The sequence below is a fragment of the Panthera uncia genome, chromosome B1 (assembly GCF_023721935.1).
Source record: "Panthera uncia isolate 11264 chromosome B1, Puncia_PCG_1.0, whole genome shotgun sequence".
Lineage (NCBI taxonomy): Eukaryota > Metazoa > Chordata > Mammalia > Carnivora > Felidae > Panthera > Panthera uncia.
Window position 1 is genome coordinate 51062896 of NC_064811.1, and position 20428 is coordinate 51083323.

Genomic DNA, 20428 nt, shown 5'->3' on the forward strand with positions numbered 1-20428 from the left:
ACAGAGAGAGACAGAGCATGAACGGGGGAGGGGCAGAGAGAGAGGGAAACACAGAATCGGAAACAGGCTCCAGGCTCCGAGCCATCAGCCCAGAGCCTGACGCGGGGCTCGAACTCACCGACCGCGAGATCGTGACCTGGCTGAAGTCGGACGCTTAACCGACTGCGCCATCCAGGCGCCCCTCTCTGCATATCTTTCAACTAGTATTTATTATTGACATTAAACTTATCCAATTTTGGGCATGAAAATGTATAAGGAATCCTCCTTGCTTTAAATGCTGTTTCCAAAACATTTTTCTCCATTCTCCTTGTGGATTTCATATATTCAGACTTTACTACCTAATTTTATTTCTTCTTGTTGCCATCTATGATGGACTGGTCTTTCCACTTAAAACACTCATGGAGAACACACTATCCACCATTACTTATTTATTATTGTTGGTGATTTAAATATAACTTTGAAATATTCTTTGATTCTTCAAATATTTTCCAACAATTACCATATTATTATTACTATTTCTCCCACATGTCCATTCCTCTCTAGGCTCAATCCTAGGGTCCAATAACACACTAATGAAAAATCTACTACTTTGCACTACTCTCCCTCTCTCTCACTACCTGGCAAACACTAAACCCTGAATTATTCAATTGTTGGTGTCTAAATCGGAGTTTCTGGATGATTCCTGTACAGAGAGAATCTCCCTGTTGCTATCCAATGGAGCAGATCCCAGTATTATTTTCCAGTTACTTTTTTTCATTACCCTGTTTTTGTCTTCCTATCTAAAATTATTTATGCACTCTTTTTTTTTTTTTAATTTTTTTTCAACGTTTTTTATTTATTGTTGGGACAGAGAGAGACAGAGCATGAACGGGGGAGGGGCAGAGAGAGAGGGAGACACAGAATCGGAAACAGGCTCCAGGCTCCGAGCCATCAGCCCAGAGCCTGACGCAGGGCTCGAACTCACAGACCGCGAGATCGTGACCTGGCTGAAGTCGGACGCTTAACCGACTGCGCCACCCAGGCGCCCCATTTATGCACTCTTAAAGATGTTTCTACCTCCATAAGAACAGACAGATGCAATCATTTTTATTACCATTGTATATGCGTTAATTAGAAGACTGCCAGGCACAGAGGAGTTTTATAGGATTTGAATAAACATATGGCCTCTTATTGAAGAAGAATTAGTAGAAGTTATATATGCATACTCAATCAAATGTGAAATTAGTTACTATATAATAAATCATTTTTCCTACATAAAAAGTCAGTATTCCTTTTCTAGTTAACTGCAAAGTAGATAGTCACTGTCTGGACTTAACTCTTGGTGTGAAAATCTACTGGCTATCTTATTTATCCTAGGCAAGTTAACTCTGTGAATTTTATTTTTCTCATCTGTTAAGCAAAAATATTTACAGAAATAGAAATATAACGAAAGTATCTAATAGGGATGTTGTGAGTGTTAAATGAGATGTTTGCGAAGTACCAGAAACTATTAAAAACTACCTTAAAATGTTTTACTAACTTTAATTTTTTTTTGGAGGGAGGGAGAGAGAGAGAGAGAGAGAGAGAGAGAGAGAGAGAAAGAGAATGTTAAGTAGTCTCCATGCCCAGCACAGAGTCTGATGCAGGTCTCAAACTCATGACATTGAGATCATGACCTGAGCCAAAATCAAGAGTCAAACACAACTGAGCCACCCAGGCACCCCCACAATGTGTTAACTTTAATTTTAACATTTTAAATGTTTATTTTTTGAGAGAGAGACAGAGAGAAAGCGTGAGCAGGAGTGGGGAAGAAAGAGGGAGACACATAGTCCGAAGCAGGCTGCAGGTCCCGAGCTGTCAGCACAGAGCCCCACATGTGGCTGGAACCCATGAACCATGAGATCATGACCTGAGCCGAAGTTGGCCCCTCAAAGGACTGAGCCACCCAGGTGCCCTATGTTAACTTTAATTGTAAAAGAAAACAACATAAAACCTTGTAGTCGTTTGTACAGATAAAAAGATTTTCGCTAACAAATGATATTTGCATTCTTGGAATACATTTTCTGCAAAATCATACCCTGAAAATAACAGGTATGAAGAGTAGTTAGGACCAGAGTATTAAAACCTGTACAACTCTGTATTGTGTTTACTAAGAGATACCAGTAATGATCATAATAAAAATACCAGTACAGCTGAAAAGGTGTTTAAAAATAAATAAATAACGGGAAAATGAGACTTTACCTTGTTTTAATAAAGTAAAAGAAAAGTTGATGGAATTGTATGTAAGAAATATTTGAAAGAGCTGAATAATAAGGTGGAAAAAGACAATAGACACTTTCAAGGCAGAGCACATGGGCAAATTGAGTCAGGTAAGAAAAAGATATTGTGATATTGTATCTATTTGTCTGTAATGTAATGTGTTCATGTTGTTTTCTGCATTAAACTGCTATTGGTGGTTGGTTCAAAATGATACTATGCTCAGAAAAAAAAAGGGTATGAACAGTTGTAAATTCCACATCAGGCTAATATCATTCCTGAATTTATATAAACTGATTATTTGTCACAAATAGATACGCCTAGTAAACAATCAAGAAGTAGAAATAATCTCATAGTCAAAGTGTAGTTGTTATTTAACAGGAACAATACTCAGAAAACATTCCCCACCCACCCCTCAAATTATCTATTAAATACATTTTTCTTTGCTGCCACCAAGAAACATACCCACCCACATACATATAGAGTATGAAAAAATTATGAGGGCCTTATGTGCCATGAGGAGCTTGAACTTGATGCTGAAAGTACCAGGGTAGCAGGGATAAGATACTAGAGCAGATCAATGTGTGAGGAAATATATCCAAAACTATAATTGGTATCTAGAATAAAAATTACAGAGACTTGTACTGTGATTATGAGAAGGCAATGTGCAAATTTCAGATATACTAATTGTACAGAATTGCTATTTGTTTTTAGTAACAGTCACTCATTTAATTGAAAAGAAATAGAAAGAAAGCTACATTTTAACACCCAATCCAAGGATTTTAATGAATGTAATATGGCTGTATGCACACATATGTGCATAGTACCACACACCTATATACATACACAAATAGTTGCTCTTATTATTAAAATATTCTGTTTATTTTAGAGTTAGGCAAGTTTACATTAACTTGCCATTTCCCAAACCCAATAGCTTCAAATATAAACAGAACAGTTAGGATGAATATGGTTTCTCATTAACGAATTGTGGCAAATACTGAGAAGTCCAAAAACAATTTCAGCAGAGTCAGATAAACAGTTGAGAAGTTTAAAATCATCTATGTTAAGAAACCCTGGGCGTTTTTACATTGCAAAATAATTCAGTATGAACTACATTCATTTTATATTGTTCCAAGAGTTAGTTCATTTCAGTCTTTACAAATTCTTGGAATATGGAAAAAACAAAAACAAAAACAAACAAACAAACAAAAACGTTGGATGTTTCCAGATTGAATCTATTCCCTCAGTTTTATGTGTCAAAACTCTAATGAAAATGCTGAAGTGTCTGCAAAAAAATACAAGATATTAAGATGCTACACTGGCTGTTTATTATAGAGTCAAAATTCTGGGAAAGAGACAGCTTTCATTTCATTCATTTATTAGTGTTAATTTTAAAACCATGGGAGTTGCTGAAAGAAACCTAACAATGATGTGAAGTCCTCAAAGAGTCTGAGAATGAAAGGTCAGAGAGAAGACAAAGAAATTAGATCTTAGAACCAAGTGGACAGAATTAGAATCAAACCAAAGGAGTCAAACAGGATGGTGTACCCAGTCAAGTGCAGCTGGGAGTTCAGGTTACACATGACCAAAGATGATCCACTGCCCTAGCAAAAGGGAAACTCTAGTGACCTTAGGAAGGTCTTCAGCAAAAGGACAAAGAAGAATATTCTGAAGTGAGGGCTAAGTGATGGAGAAAGGAAGAGTGATGGAATTGGTATAAGCGGTTTGTAAGTTAGCAAATTCTTGTAAAATAATTTTTAGGCGACATTTGAAGATACAGAAAAAAAAAGACTTAAAAGAGTAAATCTAAGGATTTGGAGAGAGAATTGCCTCGTGGACCTAAATGTCTATTATGGATTAACCTGTAAGAGAGCAGTTTAGGTAAAGCGTGGAATAGTTTTAAGCTAGGGAGAAATATGGATCAACTAGTAAAAGAGCAGTTTAGATAATATACAACATAAACTTTAATCTAGATGATAAATCAGAAGAAATGTAGTGTTTTAGAGACTATATTTCTCTGAGTTTCAGAAACTGTGAGTCCTAGAGCAAAACAGTGAGATATTTAAAATGGTACATGGGCAAGTGATTTGTTTAGTTTCAAATATTAAAATTCAGTTATAACTAATGTCAAATCTCATGGCATGGATAAGTGATAAGTAGCTAAAGCAGAGTGGAAGTGAAAATTCCAGGAAAAGCAAGTAGTTTTGAAAGTATCATATTGGATTATCATTTTAGATGTAATTTTCAATGTAATGCTGGGGCTTAAAATGAAGGGGAATCTAATAGCAAGAATTTATTAGATCTCTCAAAATAGAGAAAGGGTAGGTAAGTACAAAACAAAGAAGAATGAAGGATAATATACTAGAATGACATGAATCTTAAAATAGGTAGAGATTACATGTTAGAGAAAACTTCATGACTTAAATTTTAAAAGTATACTGGATAAATGATGTACTGTGGATTGTGACAAAGTATATGGATTTCACTTGATAAACATTGCTTAACCTCAAAATGATACTATAGAAATGTCTATCTAAAATATTTTTTGTAGATTAAATCTTTTCCTTTGAGTTTTTTAGATTATTTAGGTACCTTTTGGAAATTACAACATTAAGCTTTTAGGCTCAAAAGATGCCGTAAGAGGGAATTAAGATATTCTATAGTTAAGAAAATAACTACATATATATATATATATGTCATACACATAATCACACACACACATGAGGTATATGTATATTAAAATGCACAAAATACATTTATACTACATACTACCACCCTATTATCACTTAGATGATTATTACTGAAATCTTTAATAATGTGGATTTATTCTGGGGATATTTTACTCTAACCTGTTTCAAGAAAGAACTATTATTCATTAAACTAACTGGTGGGAAGATGAGAGTGCCATGCAGGGTCAATATTGTCATATTTTCAGAATGTCATCCTCATTTATTTTGTTTTTTTTTTCTTTTTAAACAGACATTGCATTTAATTCCAATATGTAGTATTCTTATTTATTACTCAACCCTTTGCTACTGCTAAAATGTGCACAGACTCAGGATTTAGTTTTTCCAAAAGGCATTTAATATTTTTGGCTGAAAACATTAAACATCTGACCACGGGGAAAAATCAAGCTTCTAGGATGTCATAAGTATAATACTTAGCACTGAAGAAATTGATTTTAGGAGTTAGCCAATAGTAATCTTAAAGTAGCATGAGATGCTAGAGAATCGGCCTAAAAGAAAGCAACCAATTTGTGAAAAAGACTAAAATCTCCATTCATTCCTACAAAATGCTACTTTAACCTATCTACTTTTGGAATTATTTTGTTTTTGTTTTGGTGTCTTTTTCTTCTCCTTCTTCTTCTTTTTCTTCTTCTTCTTCTTCTTCTTCTTCTTCTTCTTCTTCTTCTTTTTCTTCCTTTTGTTTTTCTTTTTGAGAAAACAAAATACTACCTGTTTTTGGCAATTTATACAGTAAACTGTAATGGTCTGTAAATAAATAAATATTGACTTAAAAAAGTCATTACTGGAAAATGAAATATAAAGGTATTTTAGAAATGTTTGGATTATAATATATACAAAACATAATCTCCTTGAATTCAAATTTATGTACCCTAAACAAAACATGAAAGAGATATCAAGAAGTTATCTAACCAAAATTGTCAATGAAAGAATGGAGAAATCATGATACCAGATAAATTACCAAAAAACATTTTTAATGTAGAAATAATTCCCTAATATTTCGATATTGTTTTGTAAAACACTGAATAAAATAATAAAAATAAATCAGAAAGAGAGAAAATAGCTATATAATTTCACTAATCATGATATGTGACCAGAAATTAAAATCATAAACATAAAATATAATTAAAATGGTGAGAATTCTTCACTCCATCCCCTCTACCAAGATAAATTACAGATATTAAAAAACGTATGTGAAAAATAAAACTATAACTTACAAGTATTTGAATAAAACATAAATCAGTATTTCCAAAGATTAGAGGATGAAATGATACTCAAATAGGTCACAAAACAGAAAACAGAAAATAAAAAAATTGATTAATTTGGATCTATAAAATTGATTTTTCTTCCAAAAATGGGGAAAAGTGTTTGTTACCTATATACTAATTCATAAAGATTTTCTATATTATTAAGACAGCAAAAACATCCAAGTAGTCAAAGATATGGGTGAACACTATGAACAGGCAATTTCCAGAAAAAAATACATAAAAATCTCAAAGGAGAGTATGAAAAAATTAATTCACTAATGATTCAACAAATGAAATCTAATGCTAAATTATTTGTTTCCATACATAAATTATCAAAACTTATTAACTTGTTAATATACAGTACTAATTAGGAAAGGGAAGAAAAACTCTGAAGTACTCTTTTAAGTCTACAAATTAGGGGAGAAAATTTGGCAATACATACATGTTAAGATTTGAAGTGAGGTTATTCTCTATAACAGCATTTTTTCCCTGCTATTATTCTTACAAATACAATTAAATAATTTTACAAACAGGAATTATTCTGATCAATAAATAACTTGATGCATGGTACATATTAAATGTCTGCTAAATATTTTTCAACATTCAACAAATAGTGATGAATAAATAAGCATAATATTTCTTTATTATAGAATCAATTAGAATGTGTATCCAGAAAATGTGTATTGCACATCCACAGAAAAGTATATCTCCAGTAATATTTATCATGTAGGTCAATATATATTTACACAGAAATACACTGAGAAAATATGTTGATAGGAAAAGCTATTAGAGACCAATGTATAAGATATGTGAAATTGTCGGGGGGGGGGGGGGCACCTGGGTGGCACAGTCATTTATGTGTCTGACTCTTGATTTCAGCTCAGGTCATGATCTTATGGTTCTTGAGATCAAGCCCAGAGTCAAGCTGTGTACTGACAGCACACAGCCTGCTTGAGATTCTCTCTCCCTCTCTCCCTGCTACTGCCCTCTCTCAAGCTCCCTCTCCCTCACAAAATAAATAAATAAACTTAAAAATAAAAAAAAAAAGATATGTGAAATTGTGTATATAGGCATAGAAAAGTATCTCTAGCCTTTAGTAAAAACATTTATATTAGGAAGCTAATGCTTTAATCTTTGTGAGATTTTGCATTTTTGGAAATTTATCTTGTATGTTTATTCTTTTATTATATTAAAAATTGAAGCTATTGTTATCTTGCTAAAATAATCTCACTTATTGAATATGATGCTTTGCCGACAAAGGACATACAAATCAAACAAAAAATAATACATGAAAATGAGAAATTGGCACATTAATATCTTTGGGATTATAAAAACATTGTGGTACATTTTAGCACATCTGAATTTAACGTGGAGATTATATTTTCAGGGGATTTGTAATAGGGTCCGAGGAACTTTGAATATGACATATTTTATGAAATTTGAAAAATGAAAGATATTTTTAAACCAACTAGATAGGTGACAAAATATATAAGCACAAATAACTCATTTTAGACATTTCCTTGTAATGATGAAGTGTTATTAATAAACCATTTTAAAAGCTCATGTGCTTGTTTTTAGATCATTTACATAAAATTCCACTGTGATGCATTCCATGTCTTTCTGAAAATTTTCTCAGAAATGAGAAGATTAATACTATAAGAGTAAGCTATGTCTTAATAGATTCCCTTGTTTTATATTACTCATCTATAATCCTGCTAATGATTGCAATTTAACCAAATTTTTTTTGGTTAGCCAAAACAATTTTTAGAGGAAGAAATAAAGGAAAAGAAAAAAAGAAGAAAAAAACCATTGCTTGTGCATTAAAGTTTGCAAGATGATCTTTGATTTTGTACCGGTGGCTTTAGTGCTGTGTGTGCTTTCTGGTTTCACATTTTGAGAATACTCCCTTATATGGTATATTAACCAGTCTAGATATTTCACTGTCCCAATATCTGTCTCCTTTTGAATTTAAATTTCTTCACACACTCACATATTCAAATATAAATTGGAAATCAATCATGTGCTATAGATAATCTATCTCTTCTGATATTTGGTGAATTTATATTGTAGGCACTTGCTCAAGTTCCAACATTGCTAACCCAACTATTTTGATGTTTGCATATTATACAACAAAACTATTTCATAATATCACGCTTTGGGAATATCAGCATGTCATGAAAGATGAATCAAAATAGCCCTGACATTGCATAGCAATACACAGGTTTAAACGTTGTGCCATAATGAGAGACTAAACAGTTTACAGACAGGATCATACCTCATGCACTTTAGGAATTGTATTATTAGTCATGACAGTTGTATTACATGAACCTTGACTGGCAAAATGGCCATCCGTTCCTAACGCTTTGATCTAAGATTGTGCAAACAGTAATACATCACATAGGTAAATTGAATTTTCAACATTTATGTGAGTTTCTGATGATATTAAGTATATAGCAATGTAAATTTGACGAGTATTTTAAAGTAGTTACAATAAGAAGAGGTCTATTTTCAACACCTGGGACATTGATATGTGCCAGTGGCTTACACTATGATTTGAATTGAAACCACAAAGAAAATATGGGCTTAAGTAAAAAAAAAAAAAAAAAAAAAAAATTGAGAGGTACATATAGCGAGGGCAGTTAGAGAAAACAAAATTATATTATTCTATATATCATTAGCTGAATTTCATAATAGAAAACATTAACGAGGTATCATTAAAAACCATGTTTTGAACAATATATTACTACACGTTGTGATTTATAGTACCTATATACACTATAATAGAATAGACTTGAGATATTTCTTTTGAAAATATTTTTATCTCAAAATGTTTGCAGCCCTTAATATATTGGTAGATGATACATTCTTTAGTTTCTTTTTTTTTTCAATCTCAATTTGCCACTTTAACAGGAAATGAATCATCAATTTCTCTAAAATTTCAAGATTAGGGAAGCAATCTTCTTTCAGAATTACTTTTGTTTTTTTAAAGATTTGACATTTCTCTCCGTTAACATACAAAGTTGTTAAACTATTTTGAAATCTACTAAAAGGAAAGAACGTTAGGTATATCCTGTCAACTACTTTTAAGAATCCAGAGAGCATGTGTGGACACACAAAGTAACATTTACTAACATTAATGTAAAATAAAATTTTAATTATTTTTAACTAATGAATTCAACATTAATCAATTCTGGGAAGTCATTCAATTTGTGTATGTATGTGTATATGTTTGTGTGCATACACATAGTGTTTTAGTATGCCAAAAAACCATACTAGACAATGGCTACACTATGAATATTATCTTTAGTAGTATAGCATAGTACCTGATCATTTAACTTTATTAATGAGTATTTGTTGAATTAAGTTGAATGAAATAATTTTTGGTACTCAAGTAGTAAAAATTTTTTTTTTCTTAAAGCTAAAAGTGAAAATACAAAAAAATTTAAACTATTATTTTGTGAGGTAATCATGTGGAAACTTATAAAACATTTTCTGTGAAACAACTTTTTTTTTTTAAATTACCAAATGTTATTTGGCTTCAAATTATACAATTCTTTCTTTACTGAAGGAAAATTAACAATATGTGGGATAAAATTGTCAAATGATGTATACAGTATGGTAAATAAAGGAGAGATATTTTGAAAATCCTGTTAAATTTTAAATGGGTTAAATATATTTCATAAAAATTTATTCTTTTCCTGAAATATTTTGTATGAGGTTCATCAAGAATGCAGTTACTTGAAAGACGTTTTTTGTCCATATAACCTATTTTTTGTGTGCCATTTGGCAAATTTGTTAGAAGTTCTTCAGTGACCAGAACATCAATGTTAACTTATTAACTTATTAACTTATCTCAATCTTGAAATCTACATGTAATATTAAAACAATGGTGTAATGCCCGAGGTCGCGAACCCCCCGCAAGAGACCACCAGAGTCGTAAGTCAAAGCCAAGCGGCAAGGGTCATTTATTGCAGGTTCGAACCTGGACCTCTGCGCACTCGTCGCCAGTGACGCTGAGAGGCCCCGATCAGGGTTGGTACGGCGTTTTTATAGACAGAGACAAATAGCACAGGGGAGGTTTCAAATTATGAGGGGCCTGATTAGTTGGTTTTAAAGTAAGGACATTTGTTGTTCTCTGATTGGGCATCCTTTGTCTGTCCTTTGGCGGGAAGGCTTTGTCCGTTACTTGTGGCAGGAGGAAAAGGGGGAAGGGGGAAGGGGGTAGGGGAGGAATGTGTTAAGCAAGCAGGTTTACAGAAGCGAGAAATGCCGGTTAGTTTATGTACAATCACTTATTCTATTACATATCAGACTACATTCAGGAAAGGTTTCACAATGCTCGTAGCAAACAGCAAGCAAAACAGACTTCTCAGCAATTGTATTTCTTATCAAAGATCCATAATAAGCAGAAAAGAGAACTTAGCTTTAAACTAAGGCAGGGCTGTCATTTGGATTTAAAGCTGTTCTTTTCAATGGTGGTATTTCTCCCCCTGGCCAAGGGTCTTACTGGACTTTGGTGATTAGATTTCTAGAAGTGAAATAGCCACTTAATTCCCATAGCTTCCCCAAAATGCAACATTGACTGTTACCCGACTGAATAATCTGCCAGATCACTCCATTTCTTCATTTAAATTATTGATAAAGCTAATAATTTCTGTTGCTGAAGAAACTATTAGAAAAAGAACGTTAGCTACTTATAGAGGTATGAGTGGAGAGCTTTTTTAAGATAAAAATTCTGCCACTTCTTCCCTTGGTTACATTTATCATTTTTCTAGCTTCTTTCATTGAGAGATCAGGGAATTCTACAGCCTTGTCCAGGAGGCTCCTTCAGATTGCCTAGAGAATACTCATTATTCTATATGATGTGTCATAAATCCTTCTACTGTGTTATCTTTGTTTTGAGTTATTCTCCTTGAACCTTTCAAAGTTTAGCATTGTTTATATCTCCCTGGCCTTTCGGCAAAGAATTATATGCATTTCAACTGTCACAAATAAATCCCTTCATGTGGCTGAAACTACAATTGGTCTGCTAATTCCATTGTTCTTTCTCATGCTTCTTCCCCTGCCCCACCTTCCCCAGGCTCTGAACTGCAGAGACAAGTAGATTATAAACATCATTGAAACTTGGTATTGTCAGGGGCGCCTGGGTGGCGCAGTCGGTTAAGCGTCCGACTTCAGCCAGGTCACGGTCTCGCGGTCCGTGAGTTCGAGCCCCGCGTCAGGCTCTGGGCTGATGGCTCTGGGCTGATGGCTCTGGGCTGATGGCTCTGGGCTGATGGCTCGGAGCCTGGAGCCTGTTTCCGATTCTGTGTCTCCCTCTCTCTCTGCCCCTCCCCCGGTCATGCTCTGTCTCTCTCTGTCCCAAAAATAAATAAAAAACGTTGAAAAAAAAATAAAAAAAATAAATAAATAAAAAAAGAAACTTGGTATTGTCAACTAATAGATAACACAGAGGTCATGGATAAAATGACTTGATTTTTCTTTCAGAAACTTCTTTTAGATCTAATTCTTAGATCATTGATCTAATTCTTAGATCAATCTCACAGGAGAAAATTCCATTAGCAATTACAAACCATATTTGCATTCATTCTTCTTACTCATATTAATCATTGTTTTTAATTTCATAGTTGATCTTATGGTGTCATGTAACATTACCCAGAGATTTCAGTTTTTATAGCCAATTGTGAACTATACTTAGACTTATAGCAATATTATTCATTACATAATTTGTAAAACAAAGTCTTGAATTAGTTCCTTTTTGCAAATGAGGACTAACCATAGTATTTCTGAAGTAAAATAAAGAAGTATTATTTGAATTTCTGCCTAAAAAATAATTAAAAACATGATTCAGTAAAAAAGAGGCAATGGATGGGGTTAGTGGTTCGAATACAGGTTACAGAGCCCTATTTTCTGAGTTTGAATTCCAGCTCTGCCACTTATTAGCTATGTGACCACAGGCAAGTTATCTAATCTTTTAAAAAGACTTATCTGTAAAATGAAAATCAGAATACTATAAGATGATCATAAAATTGCTGTGATATTTTTAAATATTTGCTGCACAGGAATATCTTAGGATATTCATAACAAAGAATGACTATTTCATAAAAGTTAACTATATTTATTTTTCTTATTATGAATGTTAATGCAAGGTAACTACAGTAGGACATCCAAAGATATTATAAAGCACAATATTTGATAGCAACAGCTCTGTGACATCAGCTATAATAATTTCAACTTAAAAAATGAGAGTATAAAAATCAAGGATTCTCATATGGAACAAAAAGTCATTTATGTCTTGATAATTTAGCAAATATTTAAAAAAAAATTTTTTTAACGTTTATTTCTTTTTGAGACAGAGAGACAGAGCATGAACAGGGGAGGGTCAGAGAGAGAGGGAGACACAGAATCTGAAACAGGCTCCAGGCTCTGAGCTGTCACCACAGAGCCTAACGCAGGGCTCGAACTCACGGACCGTGAGATCATGACCTGAGCCAAAGTCGGACGCTCAACTGACCAAGCCACCCAGGCGCCCCTAGCGAATTTTTTAAAGATAGAAAGATTATTCCAAGTAATATAAAGAGATATGAGCAAGCATGGGGTAAAGAATAGGGATTCTCTGCCTAAGAGAAAATTTAAACTTAATGAACAATTTTTTTAAAGGGATTCAAATGTCCAAAGAACAACGATAAATGGTGCTATAATCATTGACAGAAAATATGAAATTTAACAAAGTGACATTCATTTGAAGGAGAAATAGAGGTTTTAAGTATCAAGGGGCAGTTATAGAGGCTCTGTGCCAAAAACTGGAAGGAAAACCAAATATATATTTCTTATTATAAAACAAAATATCACACATCCTAATTTATTTTGATAATTTCAAAAGAAACCTGATCTAGAAACACTAAAAAAGTATTTACTACTTGAAATTTTTTTAAAAAATAGAAAAGTATTAAAACTTTAGTCTCACATAAGAATCCAAAATATTTATGATGAATTATCTAGAAAGAAACTATTCATCAAGTATTTGTACACATGCTCACATGAATCAAAATTTTACATGGTTACTCTTGTCAATTGTGTACAAACTTTGATATAAGCTTTGAAAATACAAGTTATGATGTAACGTTAAAAAAACATTTTGGGAAAGTTATGTGATTTGTTACTGCATAAAGATTGGATCTCATTCAATATTCTTCAAATATTCACTGAATTTTATATCTCACCCAACGTTAAAACTGGTGTCTGAAAGGGCGGGCTTACGCGGCCAACTCCATCTTGTTCTGTGTCCTTCACCTTGACCACGCCTCCTCCCCTTGAGTAACCGTCTACTCACCTGCCTAACGGGACTCAGACCCTTCCCCAGCCAATCGGCTGAAACCACAGCCATTACCTCACCAACTGCCCCTAGACCCCAATAAAACCTTTGTCCTTTTGAAACTTGCTCTCTCTCCCGGGTATCTCACCGCTATGTTGGTGCAGGTAGGGGATTGAGCTGGAGCTAGCTCGAATAAAGGCTCTTTTGCTTTTACATCTGACTCGGCTCCCTGGTGGTATTTGGGGATCATGAATTCTGGGCATAACAGTGTCAACACAAAATGAAGGAACTTTTTATAGTCTCTAAACATAAGAAAGAGAGCTTTATTTGCCCTAAGTTAGAATAGTGGTCTGGGAAACGTGCTCTTCACAGGGAAGAAAGTGTTCTGGAAAAGGAAGAATTTTTATAAAGTTACATACTTTTTAGCAAAAGCTCAAAAGCTTTTAAATTAGCATATAGGCAGGAATCACAAGTGTTAACATCAAGGAATGCAGGGAGTAAGAGCACTGATTGTTATCTTAAGGACAAGATGGTTTTCCTTTAGGCTACTTATTTACAAAGCAAGTAGACAATGGATGCTTGATGGGCCATAAATCAGGCTTTTTGTTTAAACAAAGTTTATATACAGTCATATTGACTTTTAAAGAAATCTAAAATGGCTTCCCTTGTATATCAGATTTTTAGAGATAGCTTTTATCTCATCCATCTTAATTGTAATTATGGTATTTACCTCCACCAAACAATCATAGAAGTCATCATTCACAATAAGTGGTTGATGATTAGTTTCTTTTTAGAGATTATGGATGATGTTGTAATAGCTTTCAGAGCACCTTATCTTGTGGTTGCAAATCACCCTTAACTACAAAAAGTTTTTAAAAATTTGAAAAAAAAGATTTTTTTTCTTTAAAAAAAAGCTGTTTAGATGAAATTCTACCTTTATACAACTTTGTACGGCAATGGTATTTTCTAATTTCTGGTTTAGATTCCTTGGCTTCCTTCCTAAGATAAGTAATGATACAGCTCCAAAAGAATGTATTCACTAGACCTTTACTTTGACAAATCTTTAAATTATTTTTATTAATATATCTCCTGCTTTGTCCATGCTAACTATTGCATACATCTCACTTCTGTGGAGGTCTAGACTACAGGAACTTAAATAATTTTGAGTATTATAAAGCATAACAAAATAACTTATAACATTCAGGCAGAATTTTTCCACTGGAATTTACTTGTCATTCTGGCAAATACTTTGTCAATTGATTAGATCTACAATATGGATTACATCATTACAGATTTACATTAGTATACACACAGTTGGCTGTGGCTTTTTGTAAGTTCTATTATTTTTTAGAACATAAAATATTAAAAATCATTCTAATAAAGTCATATTATACCCCAAGAGAATATTAAATTTAACTTAAAATAAAGAAATCATGGGATAGTTGTTGAATTGAGTAACATGAAATAAGGTAAAGCTACTCAGATTATGTAACAGAGTTTTGTTTTGTTTTTAACATGGATGGTTTTTTAATCCTTTGAAATCTTAGAAAATATTCACATAGTTTTTAGTCAGAGTGTCACCTGGACCTTGAATGATTCTTAATTTTTCAGCTCAGCTTTAACAACGAGGTTTAATTCTTCTACACAATCTTTGTGAGAATATGAGAGTAAGTGAAGCACAACATATAGCATGATGATATTTGAGACTCTATAGGAGAGGCTTCAAGATACAATCAAGAACAATAATTACAAATGTGAGTAAAGAAATGTATGGAGGTAAAGAAAGACTAGTGGAGTATTGCAGCTGAGGCATTTCATGAATTTTTGTGCATTAAGAAATAGATAACTGTGTGTGTGCATATATATAATTGAAAGTTTTATCAGAATCACTTTTTCATGAAACCATTCCTCTTTTCCTCTTACCTTGCTGCTAATATTTTCATTGTAATTTTCTCCCTATTCAATATTTCTTTCACTAGTCTGAGGGCCATACTGTCTCCAGGGTAATCTAAAACATGACTCTTATAATACAGCAGAACTAAGAAATTAGAAACCCTGGGAGAGGAAAAGATAGTCATATACAGGACAAAAAAATCACAGTAAAGAAAATTTTAAAATAGAACTAAGAAAAATGTAAAGCTGACACAAAGTCTGAGAAATAATAGGGAGACTAGAAATCAAGATCAGTCAAAACACCGAAGAGAACACAGAATAGAGATAAAAGACATATAAGGAGAACTCTCCCCTCAGGAAACCCAGTTCCTCTGATGAGTTTGTTTTTTTCTTTACAAGATTAGCAATTCCTATTATAACTGCAGGGCGTAAAAATAAACACCATCAGAAGTGTTGTAATAAAATATTTATTCGGTGTCAGAAAGTAAAGAAGTAAGTTTGAAAAAAAATCTAACAATTGTAGTTATAAATATATATATATATATATATGATTGTTATGATTGGAATATATTTATGAAAATAAGGTATTTAATGTTATTGGGTTTTAAATATGCTAAATAAGGGTGCCTGAGTGGTTCAGTTGGGTAAGCATCCATCTTCGGCTCAGGTCATGATTTCACGGTTTATGGATTCAAGCCCCACATCAGGCTCTGTGCTGACAGCTCAGAGCCTAGAGCCTGCTTCAGATTCTGTGTCTCCTTCTCTCTGCCCTCCCCCCCCGGCCCCTACTCACACTGTCTCTGTCTGTGAAAATAAATAAACGTTAAAAAAATTTAATATGTTAAACATAAAATATTAAGGCAATCAACACATAACTTTGTTTTGTTTCATTTTTAGCATTGTAAAATTGTTAGTGTTAGCAACACTTTTTTGCTTGCTTTTTATTATTTGGTAAATATATTAAACATAATGTTCAATTTAATTGACTAACAGATAATTCTCTGTAATGTAATTAGCAAAAATTGTGTTTTTGTGCTTTGTAAAACTTGAAGACCAATACTTTTTTTGAAATAGAGTATAATGAATGCAAATTGCTTGAATATTATATTTCTTTTTTTTATTGCAGTATGATTGACACATAATATTATATAAGCTTTAGGTATACAACATAGTGACTCAATACTTACATGTATTATGAAATAATCATCACAATATATAAAGTTACCACCTGTCACCATACAATGTTTTTACAATATTATTGACTATTATCTGTGCTGTATACCACATCCCCATGTCTTATTTATTTCATAAATACAAGATTGTACCTCTTAATCTCTTTCACCTGTTTTGTTCATCCCTCTGGCAACCATCAGTTTGTTTTCTGTATTTGAGTCTCCTGTTTTGGTGTGTTTGTTCATTTGTTTTGGTTTTTAGATTTTAAAGTGAATCATATGCTGAAATCATATGGTATTTGTCTTTGTCTGACTTATCTCACTTAGCTTAATACTCTTTTAGGTCTACCTAGAGATAAACAGACCATTGTTACAAATAGATATTCTTTTTTAATAGCTGAGGAATATTCCTGTGTGTGTGTGTGTGTGTGTGTGTGTGTGTGTGTGTGTGAGTGTGTGTGAGTCTGTATGTGAGTAGCATATCTTTTCTATCCATCATCTACTTATGGATACTTAGGTGGACACTTATGCTCTCATATCTTGGCTATTATAAATAATGCTGTGTAAACATAGGGGTGCATTTATCTTTTTGAATTAGCACTTTTATTTAGATAATACAGATAAGTGGAATTATTGGATCATAGAGTATTTCTATTTTTTCTATTTTTAATTTTTCACAGAACCTCTGTATTATTTTTCACAGTTGTTACACCAGTTTACATTCCCACCGACAGGGCATGAGGGTTCCCTTTACCCTAAATCCTCACCAACACTTTTTATTTCTTGTCTTTTTGATAATAGCCATTCTCAGAGATATGAGGTGATGACATTGTGGTTGTAATTTACATTGCCTTCATAATTAGTGACATTGAGCATTTTTTTCATGTTGGCTACATATAATAAATGCAAAATTACTGAATATTATTTTTCTTTAAGTGATGGGCTACTTTTGATATTAACAGTAATTTTTAAAAAGTGAAAAAATTCACAGTTTACATAAAGTTGTTAAAGATTAGAAGTATGCCTAAGAAAACGAGTAAAATAATAGTCATCAAGAAATCCTCAAGTCTTGATATAGCTATTAAAACTAATCACATTATTGTCATATTTTTTAATTATCCAGTTCGGATACTGGACATTTCTAAGATTTTTCATGAACTACTTAACTTCACTTATTACTAAAAGTAGGCTCTGGACCACATAAGTACAGAATTTCTGGTTCAAAAATTTTAACATTTCTTGTAACTGTTATGTATGTCTATATATATTATAGACTATTATAAAAGGAATCAGAAAATAGTAATCAAGATAACTTCACATGCCTTCTACACATGCATTAGCTTTTGATTCTTTTCTTCATTTCCAGACAATAAGAGAAATCATGTATTTATTATGTTGTTATTATTAACTTAAATACAAGCATTTTTATTGCAACTTTCTACATTATAGTAATAACATCATTTTCAAGTGTCTTTTCACTTACTGCTAGAATCTAAACTTTCTGAAACCATCTTATTAGAGAAGTTTAGTCTAAGTCTTTCCAAAGATGAAAGTTCAATTACTAGTTTGAGATCCATATTTTATGTGAAGACAGGAATAACCCAAACAAATTCATTAATATATAAATAAAGAAATGCTTGTGTAAATAACGGGATAACATGGCTAACATAATGGTAGGTGATAAGGCACAAATTTGGAGTTTGAGAATTTTTTCAATAATTTAGAAGTAGCATAAATATACAGGGGATTTTATCATGCTACAAGTTAGAAAATTAATTCCACGACAAATCTTTGCACTTTGCACTGTTCTCTTTTCCTTACCATAATCCTTTTGTGGCTTATTTCTACATACTCAAATCTTACACATCTTTGTGGTGAATATTAAAACTTACCTTCTTGAAGAATTTTTAATGGGTTAAGCATATTTCAAATAATTCTATTCCATACTGTATATGCTTTCTATTCCTATGAAAAATTCTACCTATTTTACTCTGAGGTATTTTTAAATAGTTTAAAGCATTAAATTGTAAACTTTAAGAATATTTTCAGAAAAGAAATAGTGCTCAACTAAATACAAGACATTGAAAATGTTCACTAGCAAAAACCATACAGTGTAAAATACCAAGGATGAACTCTAATATAAACTACAGACTTTGGGAAATAATGAGGTGTCAGTGTAGGCTCACAGATTGTAACAAATACCCTATTCTGATGTGAAATGTTGATGGGGGAGGCTGTGCATATGTGACACCTGAGGGTATATAAGAACTCTGTATTTTCTGCTTAGTTTTGCTATGTATCTAAAACTGCTTTAAAATTAGAGTATATAAAAAGTGCCTCCTAGTAATTAAAGACACGTTCACTATGTTTAAGTTATGAGTAAACTTTACTGGAAAGGTTTAAAAATAAAACCTGAATTTGAACAAACCTCATATAAATATTTCCAGTAATAATGAAACCTTTAATTAGGTAATTTAGCTATTAATAAAATTAAATAGTATAATTTTAATTTATTGTATAAAGAGTTCCTTTGTGGAATAGATTTGACCAGTATAAACACACCCAGTAAAACTTTTGTTCAGTATTTTGTTTACATATAAATACTTTTTATCAGTTAAGAATTCTCATATATAGGATGTTTTCTGCTTTAATAAATATGTTCAAATATAAAAGAAAAAATAATTTTGTGAAAAACTAAAACTATTGTGGATAAGAGAGTTAGATATGAAAACACAGTATTTATAGTCAAGAAGTATTTACCATATTATTTCTGAATTTCATGTAAAATTATGGTTTCCATACACCCTTTCTATCATAACATTGAACTTATTTTTACAGATAAATTTGAACCAAATTGAGAAAACTGTAACATAAATTCTAGATTATATATAAAACTTACATGCTTTGTGGAATTTTTGTTTAACATCATGAATAGTAGATGTTTGTATCACCTGAAAAGAAAAAGAAAACATATAGAAAGAATTGTAAGAAAAAAGTATCTATTTGTTTGCTATATATTTGAGAAGAAAACATAAAATAATAAAGTGTAAAATGATTATGAAATAACTAGTGTGTTTTGTATGGCTTTTTAGGCACTACTGCTTTGACAACCTTGAAATATTGAGTCAATATGCCTTTTCGTAAATTTTTTTTTTGTACATAGCAATAATGGTGGTATTGTATGAGTTTATCCAAGTGTTTGTCTCTAAAATATATTTTTTAATCTTCTCTGCCCATAATATTCAATTTCTGGCTCCCAAACTGATGAGAATCTCAATTAAAATATGAATAAATATACAAGATAGAAGGTAAAAAGTATATAGCAGAGGGCTTCAGCATATGAAATTGATGTATGTGGGCAAAGAGGGAAATGTTTATTTCAGCATATCATCAGAAAAAAAATCCTATCCAAGCCCCCTCATTAGTTATGTTATTAAAACCCCCAACCAAAATTGCTATAGGTCCATCGAAATTCATGTTAGATATATTATTTGGATTCATCAGAATTGCAAAACTCATGAGGATGAGAGTTCTATTTAAACACCTCAAGCCATCACATTTTTTGACTGTCTGACTTGGTTCACATCAAACTTGCAAACAAATTTCCCTCTGCATCTGGTTCCTTATGAAAAAAACCCAAAACACTTCAAAGTCTACAGCAAAGGACATATTCATGATCATATAAGAAGATATATTTCCTTTCTCAAAACACATATAGAAAACTATGTTAATGATTTATTTTATTGCTGCATTAAAATCTTATAGTTGTTGTGAGAAGTGAAGTGAAAAATAAAAGTGCATGAAGGGTGGCCCATAATAATA

At 32.3% G+C, this 20428-nt stretch overlaps 1 protein-coding gene across 2 annotated transcripts in view; it reads right to left on the reverse strand.

The window, feature by feature from the left end:
* The window catches only part of TECRL (trans-2,3-enoyl-CoA reductase like), a 126020-nt gene that overhangs the window by 79597 nt on the left and 25995 nt on the right, over positions 1 to 20428 (reverse strand). For both annotated transcript variants that reach the window (XM_049630542.1, XM_049630541.1), the window contains exon 2: positions 19506 to 19557. In XM_049630542.1, coding sequence (XP_049486499.1) covers positions 19506 to 19557 — 52 coding nt within the window. The remainder of the gene's footprint in view (positions 1 to 19505; positions 19558 to 20428) is intronic.